This window comes from Ciona robusta, chromosome 6 (genome assembly GCF_009617815.1).
Source record: "Ciona robusta chromosome 6, ASM961781v2".
In the NCBI taxonomy this organism is placed as follows: Eukaryota; Metazoa; Chordata; class Ascidiacea; order Phlebobranchia; family Cionidae; genus Ciona; species Ciona robusta.
Window position 1 is genome coordinate 4,566,887 of NC_143240.1, and position 21,181 is coordinate 4,588,067.

Sequence of the window (21,181 nt, forward strand, 5' to 3'; positions counted from 1 at the left end):
GGCTTAAGTGTTTAAGAATAACGATATGCCTGTTGGAAACAGTTTATATATCAGAATTAGCTCAGAATCGGTAGCCTAATACTGTTTATATTATGAGGGAATTGTCTGCCAGTAACAGTTTATACATTGTGTAATACTTCATAAAAACAATGTTTTAAGCATTTTTTCCACTAGAATTGAGAAACTACAAGAACTTTCCAAATGGTTAAAGTCGTTACCCTCATATGGTGGAACTAAGGTTCATGAAAGTTCCAATACAATAGAACCCATTGTTGTGTCAGCAATCGATGAGGAAATACAATTGTTTAAGGTTTGTGATGTCACTATGGAGTATGTTATGTAAAAATACCAGAGGTTGACCGCTTATCTCTGGATTAGAGGGTACAGGTTTGAGGCTTGGTGCTTCTACCAGTGGTATATTTATGTAGTAACTTGTAAGCGAATATAAGGTGTATGAAACAGAACACCCGTGTTATATGGGTGAGGAGATCCTTTGCAAGGACCTAGGACTTGCACCTAAACAGTGGGGTGGGGGAAGATGGGACACCGTTTAACTCGATTTTCTCGACCCATTTAATAGTAAACAAGAAACATTCAAAGATTTATAAAACTATATCCTCACAACTCTTACAGACCGTTGTTTATTGTTATGTGCTAAAGGTGTCCCATTTTCCCCCACCCTACTATATTATAAATGAAGGATTAAATGTAAAGATACAATTCAAACACATTACACCACCACAGAACAAAACCAAGGACAAAACAACAGAGGTAAAACTGAGCGTTCTCTCGCATTACTTATACCGACCGCTGGTACAACAAGGTACACTAACCCCTGATAAACAAGCGAAACACCATGAACTTGACAGGTATGGAATATTTATATGTGTTTAATATTATAATGCTTCTGCTATGGGATATTTTAAAGTACAAGCATATTTGTCAAAATTGGTCTTTATTTTTAAATGTTTTGGTTTAAAATTAAAACCATCTTCAGTGAAAATATATGTGCTTTAATGTTTATATTGAAACTGACCACAACATCTGTGTTTTATACAACTATATAAACTTATGTAGGCTTTCTATGTTGGTTAGATACTGATGCTCTTGCTACCAGGCATAGTATAAATAATATATCAGTGGCTCATCTGGTATAAAAATGTAGTGTGTTTCCAACATTTGGTCCACCAAATGGCAAGACTTCAACGGGGCTCCAGTTTTTATACCAGATGCGCCACTAATATATTATTTATACTATGCCTGGTAGCAGAAGTAACAGAATATAGTTTAATATAATTTGACTCTCATGGTGTAAAAAACTTAATTTTATTTTGTAACTGTTTGTTATATTTAATTTGAATATTTGAGATTTGATTTTCTTCCATGTTTTTCCCAGGGTGGTAAACGTGCGCGAGGGGCACACCGTCCCCCTTGGTCTACGCGGCACCATAATAGGTATTCATACACGTGGTAGTAGTGAACAAGGGGTGGTGTTTGATGTCATGTTCGATGATGAGTTTATGGGGGGACTTACGCTGGGGTAAGTTGGTACAGGGGTAAGGTGGTACAAGGGTAGGTTATTGTAGGGGGGTTAGTTGGCACAAGGGTAAGTTGGTACAGAGGTAAGTTGGGACGGTGTAAGATGGTACAGGGGTAAGTCGGGACGGTGTAAGTTGGTACAGGGGTAAGTTGGTACATGGGGTAAGTTGGGACGGTGTAAGATGGTGCAGGGGTAAGTTGGGTTGGGGTAAAGTAGTACACGGGGTAAGTTGGTACATGGGGTAAGTTGGGACGGTGTAAGATGGTACAGGGGTAAGTTGGAACGGTGTAAGATGATACAGGGGTAAGTTGGGACGATGTAAGACGGTACAGGGGTAAGTTGGTACGTGGGGTAAGTTAGGACGGTGTAAGTTGGGTCGGGGTAAAGTAGTACACGGGGTAAGTTGGTACATGGGGTAAGATGGTACAGGGGTAAGTTGGAACGGTGTAAGATGGTACAGGGGTAAGTTGGGACGATGTAAGACGGTACAGGGGTAAGTTGGTACGTGGGGTAAGTTAGGACGGTGTAAGTTGGTACAGGGGTAAGTTGGGTCGGGGTAAAATGGTACAGGGGTAAGTTGGTACATGGGGTATGTTGGTACATTGGTAAGTTGGGTTGTAGGTCAGTTGGTACAAGTTGGGAGACAAATAAACCTTTTATAATAATGCACATACTGTGGCTATGTTCGTTACTACCTAAGGGGCACTACCCTATTTAATTTTTATACTTGAATACCCTCACAAGAAGATATAGCCCCACCAATACCAAGAGGGGTGCTGGATATAATTATAGGATATGAGCCAGATTTTGCCCCAAAAGTAACGGTCGCACTTTGGCCCACACCCCAGGTCCCCAAGGACCACACCCAAACACAATAGAACTATAATTATTCACCTACTAATTGTAGGGGTGTGAAATATTTATTTTAAAACTAAAGAAATATTTTACAAAAATAAATGCAAAACATTATTGAATCCCAAAATGTAGAGTCTGGATCGTTTAACTAAATGATGAAATGTGATACAGTTACATTCTTCTATTTAAACCCCCCATACCCCCACAGTGGTAGATGCCCACCCCGGCGAGGATACAGCTTACCCGTCTACTCTGTTATAAACCTCACACATGGGGAACGAACGTTGAACAAAAGCAATCGGCCCGTAGCGGTCGTTCACCCTCACCACCAGGGTGCAGCAGTGAGTCATGTTATTTAATTATTTAACTTTGTTTATTTTGATACAAAAATGTTTAAATAATTTCATATTTTACTAAAAATAAAAACTGTAAACTGTGTTAACACCCGTTATTTATTTGTCACTTTTTCCCAATTAGTTTTTATTTTTATAACTTGGTTATTTTTAAATAAAAAAGAGGAATATCACTTGTATTTGTTTTTTTTTCTCGTATTTTATTTTGTTTTCTCGTGATTTTAAGCTGATTTTCCACTAAAATATTCAAGTACCATTTCATGCACACAGAATAATCTGTATAAATCTTTATAAACTCCATAGTATAGCACATAGGACCTCATCCATATATAGAATATGTATATATCAACTTTGATTATTACACAGAACCAACACACACTTAAACACGGGCAACGATTGGTGCGTTCGCCACAATCTGCATTCACACCAGCTAAAAAGGTGGGTTGTGTGTATATGTTGGTGTATATATGTGAATGCTATATGTAGGATTTTGTACTAAAATTATCCCTATACAGCACCCAAGACGGTAGGTTGCATGTATGTATTTATACAGTAGCGTTTTAAGATATAGAAGGCCCCCCCCGCAAGGCTTGTACGTGGGCCCCCTTTATCAGAACACCTGGTGACCCGTAAAACAATTCAACTCAAACTGTTACATATAGGTCTTACTATTGGTGCAAACAGAGGTGGTTTAAGGGAGGGTTATAATTTGCGCCAAAGGAGCAAAAAAATTGGCTTAAACCCCTCCCTTTTTTACTGTAAAACCCCCCGTTTACAAACCGAATTAAATGTTTAAATTACCACGTACGTTGTCATGTTATTGGGTTACGACGGCGAACCTTATTTTGCGACGTAACAACAATTTGTATGTGGTTAATTTTTTACCGGATATTATAGGGGGACCCTAATTCGTGTGGCCCCCCCTGCAGGTACGGGGTTCGCGGGGTCGATAATATGTCACTGTATTTATGTATGTGGTGTATGGGGTGACAAGTGTATATGTGCTAAACTAATGTTGGGAGGGTGTTTCAATGCTGAAAGAGACCAGCTATTCTAATGCCCTAACTTTACATGGCATAGACATCCTATAACCTAAATTTGTCCTACTTTAGGGGAACCACCCACCTACTGCTGTCACACTTCTCCAGAGAGGGAAACCCCCTAACCAAAGAAGGTTTGTGAAATAGTGTTAGAATTATTTTGCAAATATTGTTAATTCAAAATGATCATGTTTACTTTTGTACCAGAAAAGCAACTTTAAATACTTTTTGCCGCAAATAACTAAAACTTTTACTTTATGTCAAAACTTAATGGGTATAAAACTGTATGTATAAAATTGTTGAAATTGTAAGTTTTGCTGTTAAGTATCTTGCCCAAGGAAACGTGCATACGTGCTTATCACTGTAGGCTTCTTATTATATACTAACATTAACCACCACACAGCAACCATAAGAAACCCTCCAACACTGAGCAAGCCTCTGTCTCCCCCAGTGGTCATAGAGGGCAGAAGAAAATGCAGAAACCTGGGATTCCGCTGAATAAGGAAAAGCAAGCAATAGAAACCTCGTTAACTGAGGTAATTAATTAATTAGTGTTGTTGTTGTAATTAATTTTAGGGGGAAATTTATATCCAATATTTATAAATAATTTGTGTAAGTTATAAACTGTGTTTTGTTTGTATTTTCGGGAGAATTTTCGTAAAATTTTTAAAAAATTATCTTTTTTTATTTGTGTTTAATTACTAATTAATATATTACTTAAACAGGCTGCTCAAACTCTTCCAAAGATTAAAATCGACAAGCCAGAAATAAAGAAAACCAATCAGAACACACCAACCAATCGAAATGCAGAAGAATTCAAACCAACCAATCAAAATGCAGAAGAATTCAAACCAACCAATCAAAACGGAGAAGAATTCAAACCAACCAATCAAAACGGAGAAGAATTCAAACCAACCAATGAGATGACAGATATATTATCAACATTAACAATCAATGATCCAGTTGAAAACATTAATAATAACAATGGAACTCATCCAAAACAACAGGTGTCAATATAATCAAAGTCATTTTGGTTTCAAATCAAAAACCTATGGTATAAACGGTGGGTATGTGATGTCTATGGCCTACACCCCACCCCATGATGCCTTGCTGAAGACCTCACTCTTACAAAATGGAAGAGTGTCTATTTAGGCCAGATTTGCCCCATTATTCCAATTGTAACCGCTGTAGTCAAAGTCATTTTGGTTTGGAGTCATTTAGGTTTCACACCGCAAGCGGCAAGAATACAATTAAATATATTTTGTTGTTATTATACTTCGGTATTTGGGTGATAGACCTACATCCCAGGGCTTAGGTCTGTCTCTGTTCTTTAGGCCAAATTTAGTTGATTACTTCAACCTTACTTAACTAAAAAATTTCATCTATTGCAGATATTGCCAACAGAGCAAAGCCAAGCTACTGTTACTCCAGGTATGACAGCACTGTTGAGCACGCGTGTTATCTACTTGTATATTGTTGTATGTAAGTCACCGTGTTAACTACTAACCAGTAACCGCTATGTAAGAATAAATGTATATAACTTGTTTATCCTTCCTTGGCGGGCAACGGCAGCCGTTATAACACAGGTGTTCTGTTTCATACACCTCATGCCAGCTTACAAGTTACCACGTATGTAACTTGTTTATCCTCGCATAACGGGGCAACGACAGTCGGTATAACACAGGTGTTCTGTTTCATACACCTCATGCCAGCTTACAAGTTACCACGTATGTAACTTGTTTATCCTCGCATGGCGGGGCAACGACAGTCGTTGTAACACAGGTGTTCTCTTTCTTACACCTCGTGCCCGCTTACAAGTTACCACGTATGTGACTTTATAACTGACAATTTCGACGACCTATTACTAACCACTATATGTGACACAACCACCTTGGACGAGACTTGAACCCAAACCCTCTTTTCCAGAACCATCTGCGCACTTCAACCAACTCCTTGCAACCCTCGGAACCACCAAACACCCCCACCATAAAGAAACTTCTAACTCAGCCCATAAAATACCCCCACACCCGTATAACCACCAACCAAACCCCCTAAATCCACCCCACCAACCCCAATTAAGGCCCCACTTACCCCCTAACTATTACCACGGACCCCCTAAGCCATTTTCACTGCAAGAGTTCTTAGCGAACCCCCCAAACTACCCCCCACCCCCCTTTCACCCCAATAACCCCACCCTCCTGGGGCCTGAGAGCTTCCAACCCCATCCTTACCCCCCCAACCCCACGAGGAACCCAGTTGATTTTGCAAAGGTATGTAAACATAGAAATCTTTAATATCAAACATAGAATAAAGAATTAGTTTTATTTTAAATTTTTACACACCATTAGTTTGACCCTTAGTATCGCTTGGTGTATTTTCAACGATATCAGCGTCAAAAAGTTTCTATTTTAACAATAGACTGATAATGCCATTTATTGGCGAAATATATCTTTGGTCCATCATTTGTTGGGATTTTTTTAGCAATTTCTTTATAAAATGTCTAGCACTCATAACGTGGATCTGGCCATAACCAAGCACTCATATTGTTGGATGATTCTCGTTGCATCGTAACAGAATACACCAAGTGCTACTAAATGTACAGTAGCAAACTATTTTAATTAAAGGCTGATGATAATTGTCGAAATATATCTTTGGTACCTAGTTAGTTGGACTTGATTTTCTTTAGTGTTTAGTAGCCTTTTATCCTTAACGTAGATTCGGAAAAATAAAAACCTTTCGTAATAAGCATAGAAAGAACAATACGATTGTGATTTAATACTATTTGTGACATCATAATATTTACAAACAATAATCATTATGATGTCATAATCACATTGCTACTGATAGTCAGAATTCCTAATTAGCAAATAAAATTTTATAAACTATCGATTAAAAATACTTTAGGTTTACTTTGAAACTATTTTGTGTTTGTTTGATTGTGATGTAATAATGCAGATTGTTTACCACGTTTGTTCTGTTATAATGGATAACAATGTGTGGGGGTTTCCTGTTGGAAGGAAACCATTGTTTCTCCATTATGATTCAATAGTTGCCAGTGTTACACACAAGCAGTGACCATTATACTGTGTATAGCAGGGCTAACAGGAGTTTCGAATTTGTAGCAAAATGATAACAGCAAGGCATTGTAAAGATATAACTGAATAAGTTAAGTATAGCTTGCACAAGGAAGTATATGATACACTGTGTGTGTGCTTGGTAAAATAAAGAAATAAAAAGATTTTTTATATATTTTTTGAAATTTTTAATAGAGTAGAAAGAGTAGAATGGTGTACAAACGCACATCGTGTGTTGTTTAGTTGGCTGCGTTGGTATATTGTGTGTGTTTGGGGCAAAAATGGATTTTGTGTAGTTTAATATTGCTAAGAAACTAAAGGAGTAAAAAAGCGATAAAATAAGTTGTACAAGAAAGCATAATAGTGTACGTTGTTTAGTTTGCTATGTTTTGTGTGTTTGGTAAAAAAAGAAATAAAAAAAATGTTTTGTGTATGTTTGACATTAAGTCTAAAGGAGTAAAACGTGTATAATGGGTTGAATAAGGAAGTAGCACAGTACAATGTGTGACAGAGGTTTTTTAGATGTGTGTGGTTGGTAAAACTTTTGGCGTCGTGGCTTTATATTTGTGTCTAGAATAGGTTGCATACTAGGTACAATAGATGTGTTTGTGGATCAGGATTTAGGACTTTGTGTCATTTTTTGTCTTTATAGGTTCAACTGTAAAGTATAAATAGGTATTGTAAAGCGGGATTTGGGTTTTTGTGCCGTTACAGTACAATAGTCAATAAGAATAGCATTTGTGTTGTGTTTTATTGAGCATGAGGTGTTTGTGTGAGAATAGTGTGTCTATATGGTGGAATTTTGGCCAAAACATCTGCTGATCATGAGTTAAGCATCCAATATTTGATAAAAAAATGTGTAAATTAGTTATTCTGTTACTTCTGCTACCAGGCATAATGTTTATAATCTTTTAACGGCTTATCTGGTATAAAACGTAATGTATTTCAACGTTTGGTCCGCCATCATAAAATACACTAAGTTTTTTATATCACATATACCGTTGAAAAATAACCGTTCATTATGTGGTTATGACATCACAATAGTGCTTGTACTTTACATAGAAATAACAGCGGTTCGATGTAACGTAATATTGTAGAGTTTCCGAGATAAATAACCACATTATAATGTTTATTACATAATGTGGTTTATGAGTCATAATCACAGGTGCTGGTAAAAGCTCCTGCAAATATTCAACTACTGTTGTCGTTTGTTTGATATTATTAGAAAATGTTTTGCAAACTTATTGTATTTGTTAATATTTGGTAAGACAGGCTTTTAGATATTGATATAAAGTATTGTGTAACAATACAGTGTATTGAGTGTAGCTGTAGATTTAGTTGTGTAGGTCGTATAACTTACAATCAGTAGATGTTATTAGTTTTATAAAGAGATTGCTGTCTTTTTGGGAAGTTCTCCTAAAATGTTAATTTATGTAATGATCATGCTATTAACTTCATAAAGAGATTACTATTTGCTAAGTTAGCGCCGTAAGCTTTAATTTTGTTTTAATACAAAAGCTATTTCCTATATAGAGCATAGAACAGGAAGTCGCTCGCTCAATTCAAAAGTTATTTGAATACCGCTTGAATAAGTTACTGTGTTGGTATATGCTGTAATAACTTGGTGGATAGTAACCTCTTTTACACTGATGATGGACCAAGTTACTGTCTGGGTACTAAACTCATGATCAGCAGATGTTCCGGACAGTAACTTGGTGGATAGTAACCTCTTTTACACTGATGATGGACCAAGTTACTGTCTGGGTACTAAACTCATGATCAGCAGATGTTCCGGACAGTAACTTGGTGGATAGTAACCTCTTTTACACTGATGATGGACCAAGTTACTGTCTGGATACTAAACTCATGATCAGCAGATGTTTTGGACAGTAACTTGGTGGATAGTAACCTCTTTTACACTGATGATGGACCAAGTTACTGTCTGGATACTAAACTCATGATCAGCAGATGTTTTGGTCCTTTTGGACAGTAACTTGGTGGATAGTAACCTCTTTTACACTGATGATGGACCAAGTTACTGTCTGGATACTAAACTGATGACCAGCAGATGTTTCGGACAGTAACTTGGTGGATAGCAACCTAAAAGTTATGGCAATTACATCATAATAACCATTATGGCATCACAGCAATATGATAGGTTAGCATGTATTGTGACATCACAATCGATTGTTGTTTTATATTGTTTCTATTTATCTCAACCAAATCAATCAAAACAAAAATGGGGACGAGATATTGGGATGAAATAGATTGGTATATAAAGGTATGTGCCCATGCCCGCTGTCGAGCTGCTGAAGCTATTGCAGTGTGTGGATAAGCAGACATGACTTTTGGTTGGTTTGGTCATTTATATCCTTGTGGGTGGAAACTTGAGTGACTTATCCATGGTTGCCACTCCCATGCTCACAGTAGAGTTGCTGAAATTGTTGCAGTGTGTGGATAAGCAGACATGACTTTTGGTTGGTTTGGTCATTTATATCCTCGTGGGTGGGAACTTGAGTGACTTATCCATGGTTGCCACTCCCATGCCCACCGTCGAGTTGCCGAAACTGTTACAGTGTGTGGATAAGCAGTCATAACTAGACCTACTGTACACCACTATGCCATATTTTGTCATTGTCAGCATTATTTACATAACAATAGCCATTGTTATGTAACAGGAAGGAACAGACAAGTTATGTGAGATCCTAAACATTGGAGATAATGAAGAAAAACTTACCACTGACACCAAGTGCCAAGATAAATGGTCAACGGGTCCAAAAGGTGAAAATCATGTTTGACAGCGAGCATGGGGTGTAAATATTCAATCCAGTGGTTACTAATGGGTTGTTTAATTTTTGAGACATACAGAAAAACAATCAGTTACAAAGTTACATACGTGGTAACTTGTAAGCGGGCACGAGGTGTATGAAACAAAACACCCGTGTTATAACGACTGTCTTTGCCCCGTCATGCGAGGATAAATAAGTTACATACGTGGTAACTTGTAAGCAGGCATGAGGTGTATGAAACAGAACACCCATGTTATAACGACTGTCGTTGCCCCGCCATGCGAGGATAAATAAGTTACATATGTGGTAACTTGTAAGCGGGCACGAGGTGTATGAAATAGAACACCCATGTTATAATGACGGTCGTTGCTCCGCCATGCGAGGATAAATAAGTTACATATGTGGTAACTTGTAAGCGGGTACGAGGTTTTTGAAACAGAACACCCAGGGTATGACCCCTTTAAGATATGTTACGTTTATTTCAATATTAATAAAACTATTTTCACAGAAAATGATTCTTTAAAAAAAGAGGAAAAAGAAAAAAGCAATTTCCAAGATAAAACGTAAGTCGTTGAAGTGTTACGTCCGCTTGTTCGATTTTAACTTTGAGTTTTGATTGGTTAACAGGGAGTCATGTGACCGGGGGTCAGATTGCGATGAACCGGACGAAAGGTCGACGTCGGTAGAAGCTGCAAGTACGCGTGAGTTGTTGGGGGGGTTAGGGGTATAGAATATATGTATAGGAGTTTTTGGGTTATGGGGGTATTTGGGGTGTTTTGTGAGTGTACATATGAGTAGAGGGTGGGTGAACACGCGAGTGGTGTGTTGGGTTCTGTTTAGAATGAGTTTCCCATAATTCAACAGGATTGTGGGGGTAGGTTCCATGGGTGCAGTATGCAGGTAGGGGTACATGGGTTTTTATTCTATATGGGTAAGGTCCTATACAACCTGGGTTGTAAGTTAGATTTGGAGAGTTGCCCATAAACAACACAAAAGTTTTGGGAAATTATATATTGTTTATTCCAGAAAGGAAAGAGAAATCAAAAGTTGGTGAATTATTACAATGGTGTTACCAACATCATGTGTTCCCACCTCTTTATACTTTCTGTAAAACCAACGAGGTAATTTAATAATTACTAATCAACCAATTGATGGATATTTAAACTCAAGTCTAAGGCTGGATTTTGCCTAACAAAATTTAAAAAAAAAAAAACTTGATAAAAATAAAAAGACGACGGTCGTTATAATGAAGCATGAGTAAAACACACAAGTTGTTAAAGTATGGTTCATAGGGATGCACATTACAGAATAATTAGGTATTCTAGGATATCCTAGAATACTTTAATTCGAATCTAGAATTCCGAATCTAGAATTTCGAATCTTTTTATATTTATAGGAAAAAAAAATTTTACCCACAAAAGTCAGTTTATTGACCCTTTCATAGCAGCCTTGTTGGGTCTTGAGTTGTAAAATGATCAAAAATTGTACTATTGGGTAGTTTTTGCGTCATGAAACGTATAGCAGGCTATGAAAAGACGTTACGAAACGTTTACTCTCAAAAGTCCCACAAACACAAAAATATTTTTTTTTTAATTATTGAATTTCAAAAATTGTTACTATAGTGTATGAGATGACGTGTGATGACGTCATTAAACAGAATACCGAATCCCGTAATTAGATTCGAATACAAAAGGATTCGAATCTCATAGATTCGAAATTCTGTAATGTGCATCCCTAATGGTTCATACACCCAGTGAACATTTAACTCACAATGAGATTTCAATTTAATGGTGTAACATTGTTTTTGACGTGTAGTACTGATGTAACAGCACACTGGTTTGTATGCCAGCCTCTAGCCCAAAGGTGATGGGTTCAAGGCTCGGTGCTGCTACTTTTTCGGGTGTATATGCCCCTGGGCAAAACATTCCTTTGGCTAAATTATGTGGATAAATAAGTTACATTCGTTCAATCATTCTTATTAATAAATTTTGCATTATTACTAAACTGATAATAATAAGTAATTGCACTGCTATATTATTGGTAACTGGACATTACACTGCACCAGTCAGTATAGTTATAACACACCTTACAATTCAAGTCTAAAACATTGTCACATTTTACTCATTATTTCATTACCCGACAGACCATACGGGGATAAATAAGTTTTGTTTATTCATATTTTATTATTTATTACAGACAGACAATATATCCACTGTTGAATTATGGAATGGATTGAAGTTCCAAAGTTTGCCCAAGTTAACATTGGAACTTGCTAACGAGGAGTGCGCTCGTGCCGCTCTGGCTTATGTGGTGGGCATGGTATATATGTGTATTGGGTGTTGGGGTAATGTGACAAGTGTGGGGGCCGTATAGTTGATATGCAGACTATGTAAAGATCATGCTGCTCTCGCTTATGTAGTTCCTTGGTTGTGTTTGTGTGATGTAGGTTGGGCCTTTTTCTCATACAATAAAGCAGAATATCCATATTAATACATACACCCCTCTTACCCAGCATAGTGAGCCACACCCCCGATACTCTGCCCCGCCCCCATCTGCACCCTCCTATTTACTACAAGATGCTTCCATGCCTCAGTATGCAGGTAATACTTAACATTGAACATACTTTGTACAAATATTTCTTTGTAAATATCATTCGTAGTTGCTTAATATCTGTCAATTTTATTTTACCCAAGTAGTTTTTATCCAGAGCTTGTTTTAAGGACTGCCATTGCTGCTAATTTCTTTCTCTTCGTTGTTTAATTAATTTGATCTTCGCTATCATCAGAGAAATGGACAAAGTTGATTTTATGAATATGTTGCCGTAAGCCTTTGCAACATGAATATTCTTTTTTTTCAAATTTTAATCATGTCTATGACATCATTATTCCTCATAGCTGTCCAACCCCTACCCCCTATGATGTCACCGATGATGTCATCAAACCATATGATGTCATCAATAATGCCACCAGCACCTTACTACCAACCTCCCATGGTGAACCCATACTTGTAAGATAACTTATTATTATCATATTTGTAAGTTTGGTGGCTCTAAATACTGGTTAAAGTTCTGCTACTGTTGCCACCAGGCATAACATAATATAGTACGGTGGGGTAAGACGGGACACCTTTCACACAAAATAACCAAATATCCTGATCGTGTTTTAAACAATTAACAACGGTCTATGGGAGCCGTGAGGATAAAGTTTATAAAAAATCGTTGAATGTTTGTTTACTACCAAATTGGAGGAGAAAATAGATTGAAAAGGTGTCCCATCTTCCCCCATCCTACTATATCTATAAAAGTAAATGACCATTTTGGTAAAAAAATGTTTAATAATATTTTGAACCGATGTTTGTAAGTTATTATATAATGTTTAATATTCTACTGTTGTTTACCCGGCATAATGCAACATGCAGTATAAGGAAATTGTATTATACCAATGTTGTTGATACCAGGCAGAATGTAATATTAGAGGTTGATCTTCTAGTTAAAACATGAATTGTATTCTACCAATGTTTGGTCTGCCATACACGAGACATTATCATGGTTGTATCATGTATTAGAACTTCTTTGTTTTGTTGCATCATACCTTGATCATGTATCGCCGGATGGCAGATGAAACGTTAGTGAAACAAAAATACAAAATAAAATAAAACTCCACTTTTGACATCACAGAGCTGTTGGTCCCGATGGGTTATTATACCCCAGGTATTTCCCCGCTTCTCAGTACGGGTACTCCCCTGTACCCCACACAGGAGGGGTAATCCCCAGGTATACCCCAGCGTTTAAGGCAGTTCACCCAAGTAAGTATAAGATATATTATTGTTTGAAGTATAAGATATATTATTGATTGGGTAAATAGTATGATGGGGGGCATACTACTGCGTATATAGTACAAAAGATAGGACACTTAAGCGCATATTGCCAAATATTTCCAAAATTATGCTGTTTCTATTATACATATTTTTTTGATATTCAAAAACAGTAATCAGCTTTGACGGGCATTTTATAAAGTCGTGATAATACTGTCGAATAATTCTGTAACCTTATTTTCCTGATTATCATTAAATGGGAGTCCGTAAAAAGAAAATTAAAAAAGAGTCTCGTCTGATAAAGTGTCCCATCTTCCTCCACCCTACTATACGTATGGTGTATCTGGTTATGGTATAATGTATGTAGGATATTTAAGTAGTGATATAATGTTGGGTTAGGTGTACGGGGTAGCATATTGGGGTGAATATTAAGTTAACATAAACACATGTATAAATAGAGTTTAACCAATTCATAGCAGAACTCTTTACTTGATTACTTTTGTGGATGTTTTTTTAAACTTAATGAATTCAAAGTTTGTAAATTACCTTGGTTAATTTTGTTTTGTAACTTATGTAGTCGTCCATGGTAACAAGGGATTGTTACATCATAATCAACCTGGACAATCAACCTCAGTTCCACAACAGTTCATTCCACCACAAGTTGTAAGTATATGTGTGGGGACGGGGTGTATATGGTACTTGGTTCAAGGCTCATTGTGGTTAGTTGAATTATAACTTTGTTTGACGCCGCGGTTCAGTGTTTGAGCGCTTGTATCATGACTGTAGGTGCTCAGTGCTCGATATCGATAAATATTGGGCGTATGTGTCCTTGGGCAAGACATTTTAAGACAATTGCTTCAACCCAGTGGTCACTAATGGGTTGTTTAAATTATCATCCATACATAAAAACAATCACCCACAAAGTTACATACATGGTAACTTGTAAAGAGGCGCGAGGTGTATGAAACAGAACACCCGCGTTATATTGACTGTCATTGGCCCAAATCGTATATACATCACTTTTCACTAACATAGAAACATTATATCACAGGAGCACCACAGCCCACCTCGTGTGTCTCGTTCACCAAATTATTATTTATCTGACTCTCCAGTGGCCTCTAGTGTTGAGAAGGTAAACAAAACAGAGAAAAAAGAGCAAAAGCCGAGGAAATCCAAGCCAACTCTGGCCATCTCATTCGCCCCGACCAAGCCAACTTAGTTTTAATGATTTTAACTTTATTTTAATCTTTGTATATTAGTAACAACACAGATGCTGTAGTATTAGGAAATGTAGCCTTATTTTAACCAAGACAAGTTTTATTCGGTGGTGTGAAAATAAACAAGAGATTCATTTTAAGTTTTAATATGGGCAAGACACTGAACTTGCTACCATTGTGGCCGTATGTATCCTTGATCAAGACGCTTAACAAAAATTACCCAGTGGTCACTAATGGGTTGTCTAAATTGCCAGCCATGCCTGGAACAATCACCCTTAAAGTTAGATGTGTGGTGACTTATAAGCAGGCACAAAATAGTATAAAACTACCATGCATGTCGTGCAAAGGGTATCTATGTTACTTTTTCCATCACTTTAATAGCATGATAGTTAGTCACTAGTACAAGTACATGGTGTAGTGTTACAAGGATCAGTAAACGTAAAATAGGTTTGTACAAAATATGTAATTTACAGTTTTAAGTGTGCGGCAATATTTACTCCAGGATAATCATCTCTAAAACGGTGAGTAGTTTGTGTGTCAATGTATGTGTCAAGTCAGAATTTGCAAGCATTGTATATTGGTGAGGAATTACTGCAAGGCGCTGAGCGTAAGTTTGTCTTTCCCCCAATCCGAAGTATTTATTTATCAGAATTGTTTATAAAATAACTTTCTAGTTAAACAATATACACGTATTATTTATAACAGGTCATTGCAGCGGTTAACATTTAAAACGGTCACGCGTGATTAATTTCCATAGAAATAAAAAAATGTCAATTCGGCGGCTAGCATTTACCAGCGTCACACTTGATTGATTTCCATAGAGATTTTTTTCTTGTTTTTAATTTTTTACGCGTGAAAACGAAGGCGTCTATCATGGGGTGGCGCGGAGGCCGGCGAAACCCAAGAAATTTATACTACATTATTTAGTAAAGATTAGAACCGACAAATTAAATATTTTAGAAGGAAAACGGGAGTAAATACAGAATTAAATGTCGCAAGACTTCATTTTATTAATTTAGCTGCCCATGGTTGTATGTTTAATGTGTATATTGTAGCGTATGTAAGTTGAAACTATTAAGTGTATGAATGTTATGTTGTAACTGTTGGCATCACATGGAGCTATACAGAGAAGACGGAAAATTTTTTCCGCTAGGAGGCGATGACAAATTCGTTTCTCTATTTTATGGGGAGCAGTTAGTTTCACGGTTTATACACATAAGATATAAACCCCTAACCCTTAACCCCTAACACTAACCCCTAACCCCCAACTCCTAACCCCAAACTCGTCAAACAAAAAGAACTTGAAAAAAAATATAAAAAAAGTATTCCACTGTGCGGGACTCGAACCCGGTAAAAATGAAACAAAGAGAGTTAACGACCGCACGCAAACCGCTACACCACAGACTCGACGACAATAGACACAACGAAAGAGCGTATATAAGCGACCTAATGTGTGAAATATGTTCTTACTAGTGTTTTATGTATTTAGAAAGGTATTTTTATTATTTAATTAATTTGTTTTACACTTATTAACACTTTGTAGTGCTGTTTTGTTCGTTTTTCCGTATTTTTTAATTTAAATAATTACCGCCTCTAGCGGAAAAATTTTTCCGTCTTCTTTGTATAGTCCCATGTGTTGGCATCATCAGTACTTGTAAAAGACTGAGTAGACTTGGTGAAACATATGTTATAGTATAATGAGTCTATACTTTACAGGTTATGCTAGCGAGACTGCTGAAGCATTATTTACCTCAGCAGCGAACTTGTACATTGTTACATCACAAGATGAAGATTCTGGATATGGAAAAATTTGGGGGGGAAGTGACAATCGGCGCGACTGTGGCAACCGGGTTTGAATTTACAGCAGTCGACGAGATAACAAAGAAAATTGATGTGGTTGATTATGACATCACACAAGGAAAAGTATTTTTCACAGCAACGAGCGAATGTTTCGCGAAAATACATCAGTTAAGATCAGTGGATAAATTGTTTCTCGTCGTTAAAAGGTATGAGAATTATGTCTATGATGTCACAAAGGAAGTTGAATTGGAGAGAATTGGCTCAGTCGCGTTCGAGTTGCCGTGGGAACAGGTGGAAAAATATTGGAACGAAAATCGACCTTTTTGTATAAAAATGAATAAGTTTCAAAAACAGAAATTGAGAGAAAGGAAAAAGAAAAGAAGGCAATTGAACTTGGATGGCTGTGGGGGTAAAGAGGATTCTGACCTGGAGGTGTGGGAGAAAAGTACGGATGTAAATTTCAGAGTTACGTGTAATCGTGTTGGGAAAAAACAGAGCGTGACATCACCAGAAGCAGAATATAAGTTTGGGGGGAATGTGCAAGATGCTACAGGATGGAATGTTAACTTAAGTTGCTATAACTTGGAAGTTCTGCTGGAGATTGGCCTTGATTCATTGATGGTGGCGTTGTCACTCACCCCGTTCAGTTTGCACCATAGAAATATCGAATATTTTGGACGAACGACGCTGAGGAGCACAATCGCTTATAATATGTTGATGTTGTGTAAGTTAAAGGTGGGGGAGGTTGTAGTTGACCCTATGTGTGGCACAGGGTCAATACCGCTGGAGGGGGCTATGGAGTGGAAGGGATGTTTACATGTGGGGGGAGATAATAGCGGGGCAGCGATGGAGAGGGTGTCCGGGAATGTGGGGGTAAATAATGGGGGTTTGGGAGTGAATTTGGAAAAAGGTGATAATTTGGGGGTGAGTCAAGTAAAAAGAGACAGTTTTGAGGTTAATGAAAGTGGAAATCGCAATTTGGAGATACATACTGAAAAAATATCCGAAGAAAAGTTGAAATACCCAGTTGAAGTTATACGATGGGATGCAACACGTTTGCCTTGGAGGGATTCAACAATTGATGTTTGCGTTACTGATCTACCGTTCGGCAAGCGCATGGGGTCACAGCATGACAACAGAGTATTGTACCCAAGGTTCCTACATGAACTGGCACGAGTATCAAAAGTTGGGGCGTCACGTGCGTGTTTGTTAACTTACGATCGACGCTCAGCGTTAAATTCGTTTTCGAAGCTTCATAAACTATGGAGTTTGAAAAGGACCGTGAATGTCAACATAGGCGGCCTACGCGCTGCTGTTTATTTACTTGGGAGGACAAAACATGAGTTTGTTGTTGGAGAGGATTTTAATTTGGAAGAAAAGAAAAAGAAGGTTCAAAAAAATGGAACAAAAAATAAGAAAATTTCGGAAGAATTTGAAAAACTAGACATTTCAATTTGATGCAGTATTTTAATTGTTAAGTAACCATAGCAAATGTTTTTAACCAAAGCCTGCGTCGTATTTTATATTATTATTGTTTAAAAACAAATTACAACCAAAATTTAGACTTGTTCACAGGATTGTGTGTCTAACTATCCCTGCCTCCCCTGTGTTTTATAAAGTTTGGCGCCTGAGGCTTAGTCTATGTGTTTTTTATCTAACTGTGTGCCATTCTGAAATAGCTGCTTTTTATTTTTTATGGTTGTATTTAAAGCAAAGATTCAACCTTAACTTTATTCCACAGTTGAGTTAACAATGTCCACTGAGACAATAACCCTTAACAGCGGAACCTCCAGCTGCAAAATTAATTTATTTGGTGCAACAGTTATATCATGGTTGTGTAGGGGTAAAGAGAGATTGTTTCTCAGCACTGATGCTATAATGGATGGGAGCAAGGCCATTAGGGGTGGAATACCTATCGTGTTTCGTAAGTATTGTATTTCATTTAAATATTCTATATGGGTGAGGTTCTACAGCAATGGGAGCTAGGAATTGTACGTGATTTGGCAAAATAAATAACTGACAATTCTTTGAAGTTATATTATAAGAATGCATGAGACTGTAATGCTATCCATTATATATGGAGTTATTTATTAGCAAATTACTGAATATTATTCTTCCAGCGAACTTCGGACCATGGAAATGCGGGCCCCAACATGGAATTGCAAGGATTTCCTGGTGGAAAGTGGTGGTGCAACCTGTACAGGTGTGTAGGGGTTGTGTTGGGGTGTATGCGGTGGCGCAGTCAGAAAAATGAAGGGAGATTTTAATCAAAAAAGTTTAAAAATGTTTTTTTTTAATTTGTTATTTAATAATTTTTTTATTTGGTTTAAAAGGAGGGGGGTCGCGACACCCTAACCCCCTCCCTGCCTGCGCCTCTGTGTGTATATGATGTTACATGAAGCAGGCATGTAGGGGTTGGTATGGTGGTGTGTCTATTGGGGTTGTAGCTTGTTGGTTAGACACTTGCATTGTAATCTTTGGATACTGGACTCGATACTGATAGACGTTTGTGTCCTCGGGCAAGACACTTAATGGACATTGATTCAACCCATCAGTGACCACTGGGTTGGAGAGTTGTCAGTCATACAGTGTTTTAATGACTGTCCTTTCCTCGCAATGCAAAGGTAAATAAGTTTTATTTATACATAATGTTGTCTACATTACATCCACAGTTGGATAACGGCGACACTCAAGTTGTATTAGAACTAACTGATGATGAAAAGTCAAGGAAAATATGGAGTTACTGGTTTGTTTATATATTGTGTATCTTCATTGGTGAATAATATCAATGTGAATGTGATTCTGTATTCCCGCCTCCCATATATTTAATCCTTTTGACTTGCTCACGATAAACCATAACTTGAAGTTTCAACCAGGATCTCCTAATTCCACGGTGAAAATGTTTTTAATTTTTTTCGGCTTATATTAAATATATAGTAGGGTGGGGGAAGATGGGACACCTTTAACACGTAATAGCCCGTGCCAGATGGCTTTCTTGATCGTATTTTAAACAAATAGCAACCGTCTATTGAAGTCGTGAGAATGTGGTTTTATATTTCCTTCAATTTTCACAATGCAAAGGTGTCCCATCTTCCCCCACCCTACCCATTAGTAAATGTTTCTGGCTTATATCATGGTTGTTACATTAGATGACAAAAATAGTAACATGGATATTAACAACATTAATATTTTTCCAGTTTCAAACTCCAATACATTGTTACCTTGAGTTCATCTACTTTAACAAGCTCCCTGCAAATAACCAACACATCAACCTCTAGCTTTGACTTCACTACATTGCTACACACTTATATTAGAGTGGATGACATCAAGGACACCACTGTGTCTGGGTTGGAAGGATGCGCTTACAAGGATAAGGTTGGTTTGTGGTGTTTATATTTAGGGTGAAAAATGTTGTCCTGCCATAATGCATAATATGAATTCAGAATAAATGTAAGTTGATTATTCTTGCATGGCGGAGCATCGACAATCTTTATAACACGGGTGTTTTGTTTCATACACCTCGTGCACGCTTACAAGTTACCACATATGTAACTTTGTGGGTGATTGTTTTTCTGTGTTGCTGACAATTTGGACAACCTATTAGTGACCACTGGGTTGGAGCAATTACCGTTAAGTGACTTGCCCAAGGACACAAATGCCCACAATGGTGACTAGGGGCGAACCAGCTGACCACTGTGCCCAATGCCGATGTGTAACAATATGATATAAGTATCATAGAGTAATTAACCCATCCCACTCTAGGGCTAACTATCATAACTCACCTCCAGGTCACCTCTAGTGACGGCATAGAGCAAGATACTAAAGTAAAGATATCAATGAACGTAGATCGCGTATATATGGATACCAAGCACCATGTAGTAACTCATGCTGGGGGAAGGATACAAGTGGAGAAGGAGGGACTCCCTGATACAGGTGTGATGTCATGATGATGTCACCAGGGGATTTTTTACCATTCATTAGAAAATTTTAAAAAGTAAACGATGTCAGTTAAGACTACTTCATTCTAACTCAAGGTTATCATCAGCACCTTTTATGATTTGTTTCTGAGTTTATTGTATGTTAGGTGAAGTAGATGGAACTTTTACTCAAGTAGTTTCAGACACGCAAGGTGTTTTAACAATTGCTGTTTTGCTGCTAATTCCCTCAATGTTTTAACTAACCCTCATATATTCCCCACATAGTTCTATGGAATCCATGGATTGAGAAATCGCAAGCGATGTCCGATTTCAACAACGATGGTTGGATGAACATGGTTTGTGTAGAACCAGGGTTTGTGGGGAAACGGAAGGTGTTGGGGGTGGGGGAGGAGTTTGGATGCAAGCAAACATTGACTGTTCTGGAGTGATTTGGGTGGTGCAACCAGGAGTTATCACAAATTACATAAAATATGAATAGCCATAATAAATATCAGTTTGTGGGTGATTATTTTTACTAAACATTGTGTAGTACTCCATTCTCTTTGTTGCTTACTTACATATTAATATTTATGTGAATACATGGTGTATGAGTTAACCTTTACCCCAAAACACAACATGTTTACAATCATGTTAAAAACACTTTTATATTTTTTATATCAGATCATTGTTACTGCAGTAGAATATATATGTCGCTTATTATAATACATTGTAGACAATTTTAACATGCGTTTGTTATTTTTATATTAAGATAATTTGATTGCA

The 21,181-nt window shown here is 37.3% G+C and overlaps 3 protein-coding genes across 8 annotated transcripts in view; all 3 read left to right on the forward strand.

The window, feature by feature from the left end:
- Window positions 1-14,821, forward strand: part of LOC149735172 (5'-3' exoribonuclease 1-like) — a 34,738-nt gene extending 19,917 nt beyond the window's left edge. The window contains exons 25-45 of one of the 6 annotated variants that reach the window (XM_089879359.1): window positions 175-310; window positions 745-869; window positions 1,397-1,540; window positions 2,604-2,736; window positions 3,115-3,186; window positions 3,861-3,922; window positions 4,192-4,324; window positions 4,514-4,626; window positions 4,657-4,795; window positions 5,180-5,219; window positions 5,715-6,058; window positions 9,541-9,643; window positions 10,160-10,214; window positions 10,279-10,352; window positions 10,678-10,772; window positions 11,848-11,970; window positions 12,164-12,251; window positions 12,546-12,657; window positions 13,328-13,455; window positions 14,042-14,127; window positions 14,516-14,821. In XM_089879359.1, coding sequence (XP_089735485.1) covers window positions 175-310; window positions 745-869; window positions 1,397-1,540; window positions 2,604-2,736; window positions 3,115-3,186; window positions 3,861-3,922; window positions 4,192-4,324; window positions 4,514-4,626; window positions 4,657-4,795; window positions 5,180-5,219; window positions 5,715-6,058; window positions 9,541-9,643; window positions 10,160-10,214; window positions 10,279-10,352; window positions 10,678-10,772; window positions 11,848-11,970; window positions 12,164-12,251; window positions 12,546-12,657; window positions 13,328-13,455; window positions 14,042-14,127; window positions 14,516-14,683 — 2,473 coding nt within the window. In that variant the 3' untranslated portion in view covers window positions 14,684-14,821. Of the gene's footprint in view, window positions 1-174; window positions 311-744; window positions 870-1,396; window positions 1,541-2,603; window positions 2,737-3,114; window positions 3,187-3,860; window positions 3,923-4,191; window positions 4,325-4,513; window positions 4,796-5,179; window positions 5,220-5,714; window positions 6,059-9,540; window positions 9,644-10,159; window positions 10,215-10,278; window positions 10,353-10,677; window positions 10,773-11,847; window positions 11,971-12,163; window positions 12,252-12,545; window positions 12,658-13,327; window positions 13,456-14,041; window positions 14,128-14,515 lie in introns of all 6 variants that reach the window. The other 5 variants (XM_089879355.1, XM_089879357.1, XM_089879356.1 and 2 more) reach the window with 5 other exon arrangements.
- A 135-nt stretch (window positions 14,822-14,956) lies between these two features.
- LOC149735174 (tRNA (guanine(6)-N(2))-methyltransferase THUMP3-like) lies at window positions 14,957-18,222 on the forward strand. Its single transcript, XM_089879392.1, has 2 exons — window positions 14,957-15,202; window positions 16,398-18,222. Exon 2 carries the CDS (start codon window positions 16,401-16,403, stop codon window positions 17,937-17,939), a length of 1,539 nt encoding a protein of 512 aa, XP_089735518.1. The 5' UTR covers window positions 14,957-15,202; window positions 16,398-16,400; the 3' UTR covers window positions 17,940-18,222.
- A 9-nt stretch (window positions 18,223-18,231) lies between these two features.
- On the forward strand, window positions 18,232-21,141 carry LOC149735175 (uncharacterized). The gene is made up of 6 exons (XM_089879418.1): window positions 18,232-18,405; window positions 18,602-18,684; window positions 19,154-19,227; window positions 19,679-19,856; window positions 20,270-20,414; window positions 20,684-21,141. Exons 1-6 carry the CDS (start codon window positions 18,234-18,236, stop codon window positions 20,845-20,847), a joined length of 816 nt encoding a protein of 271 aa, XP_089735544.1. The 5' UTR covers window positions 18,232-18,233; the 3' UTR covers window positions 20,848-21,141.
- The last annotated feature ends 40 nt before the right edge of the window (window positions 21,142-21,181 follow it).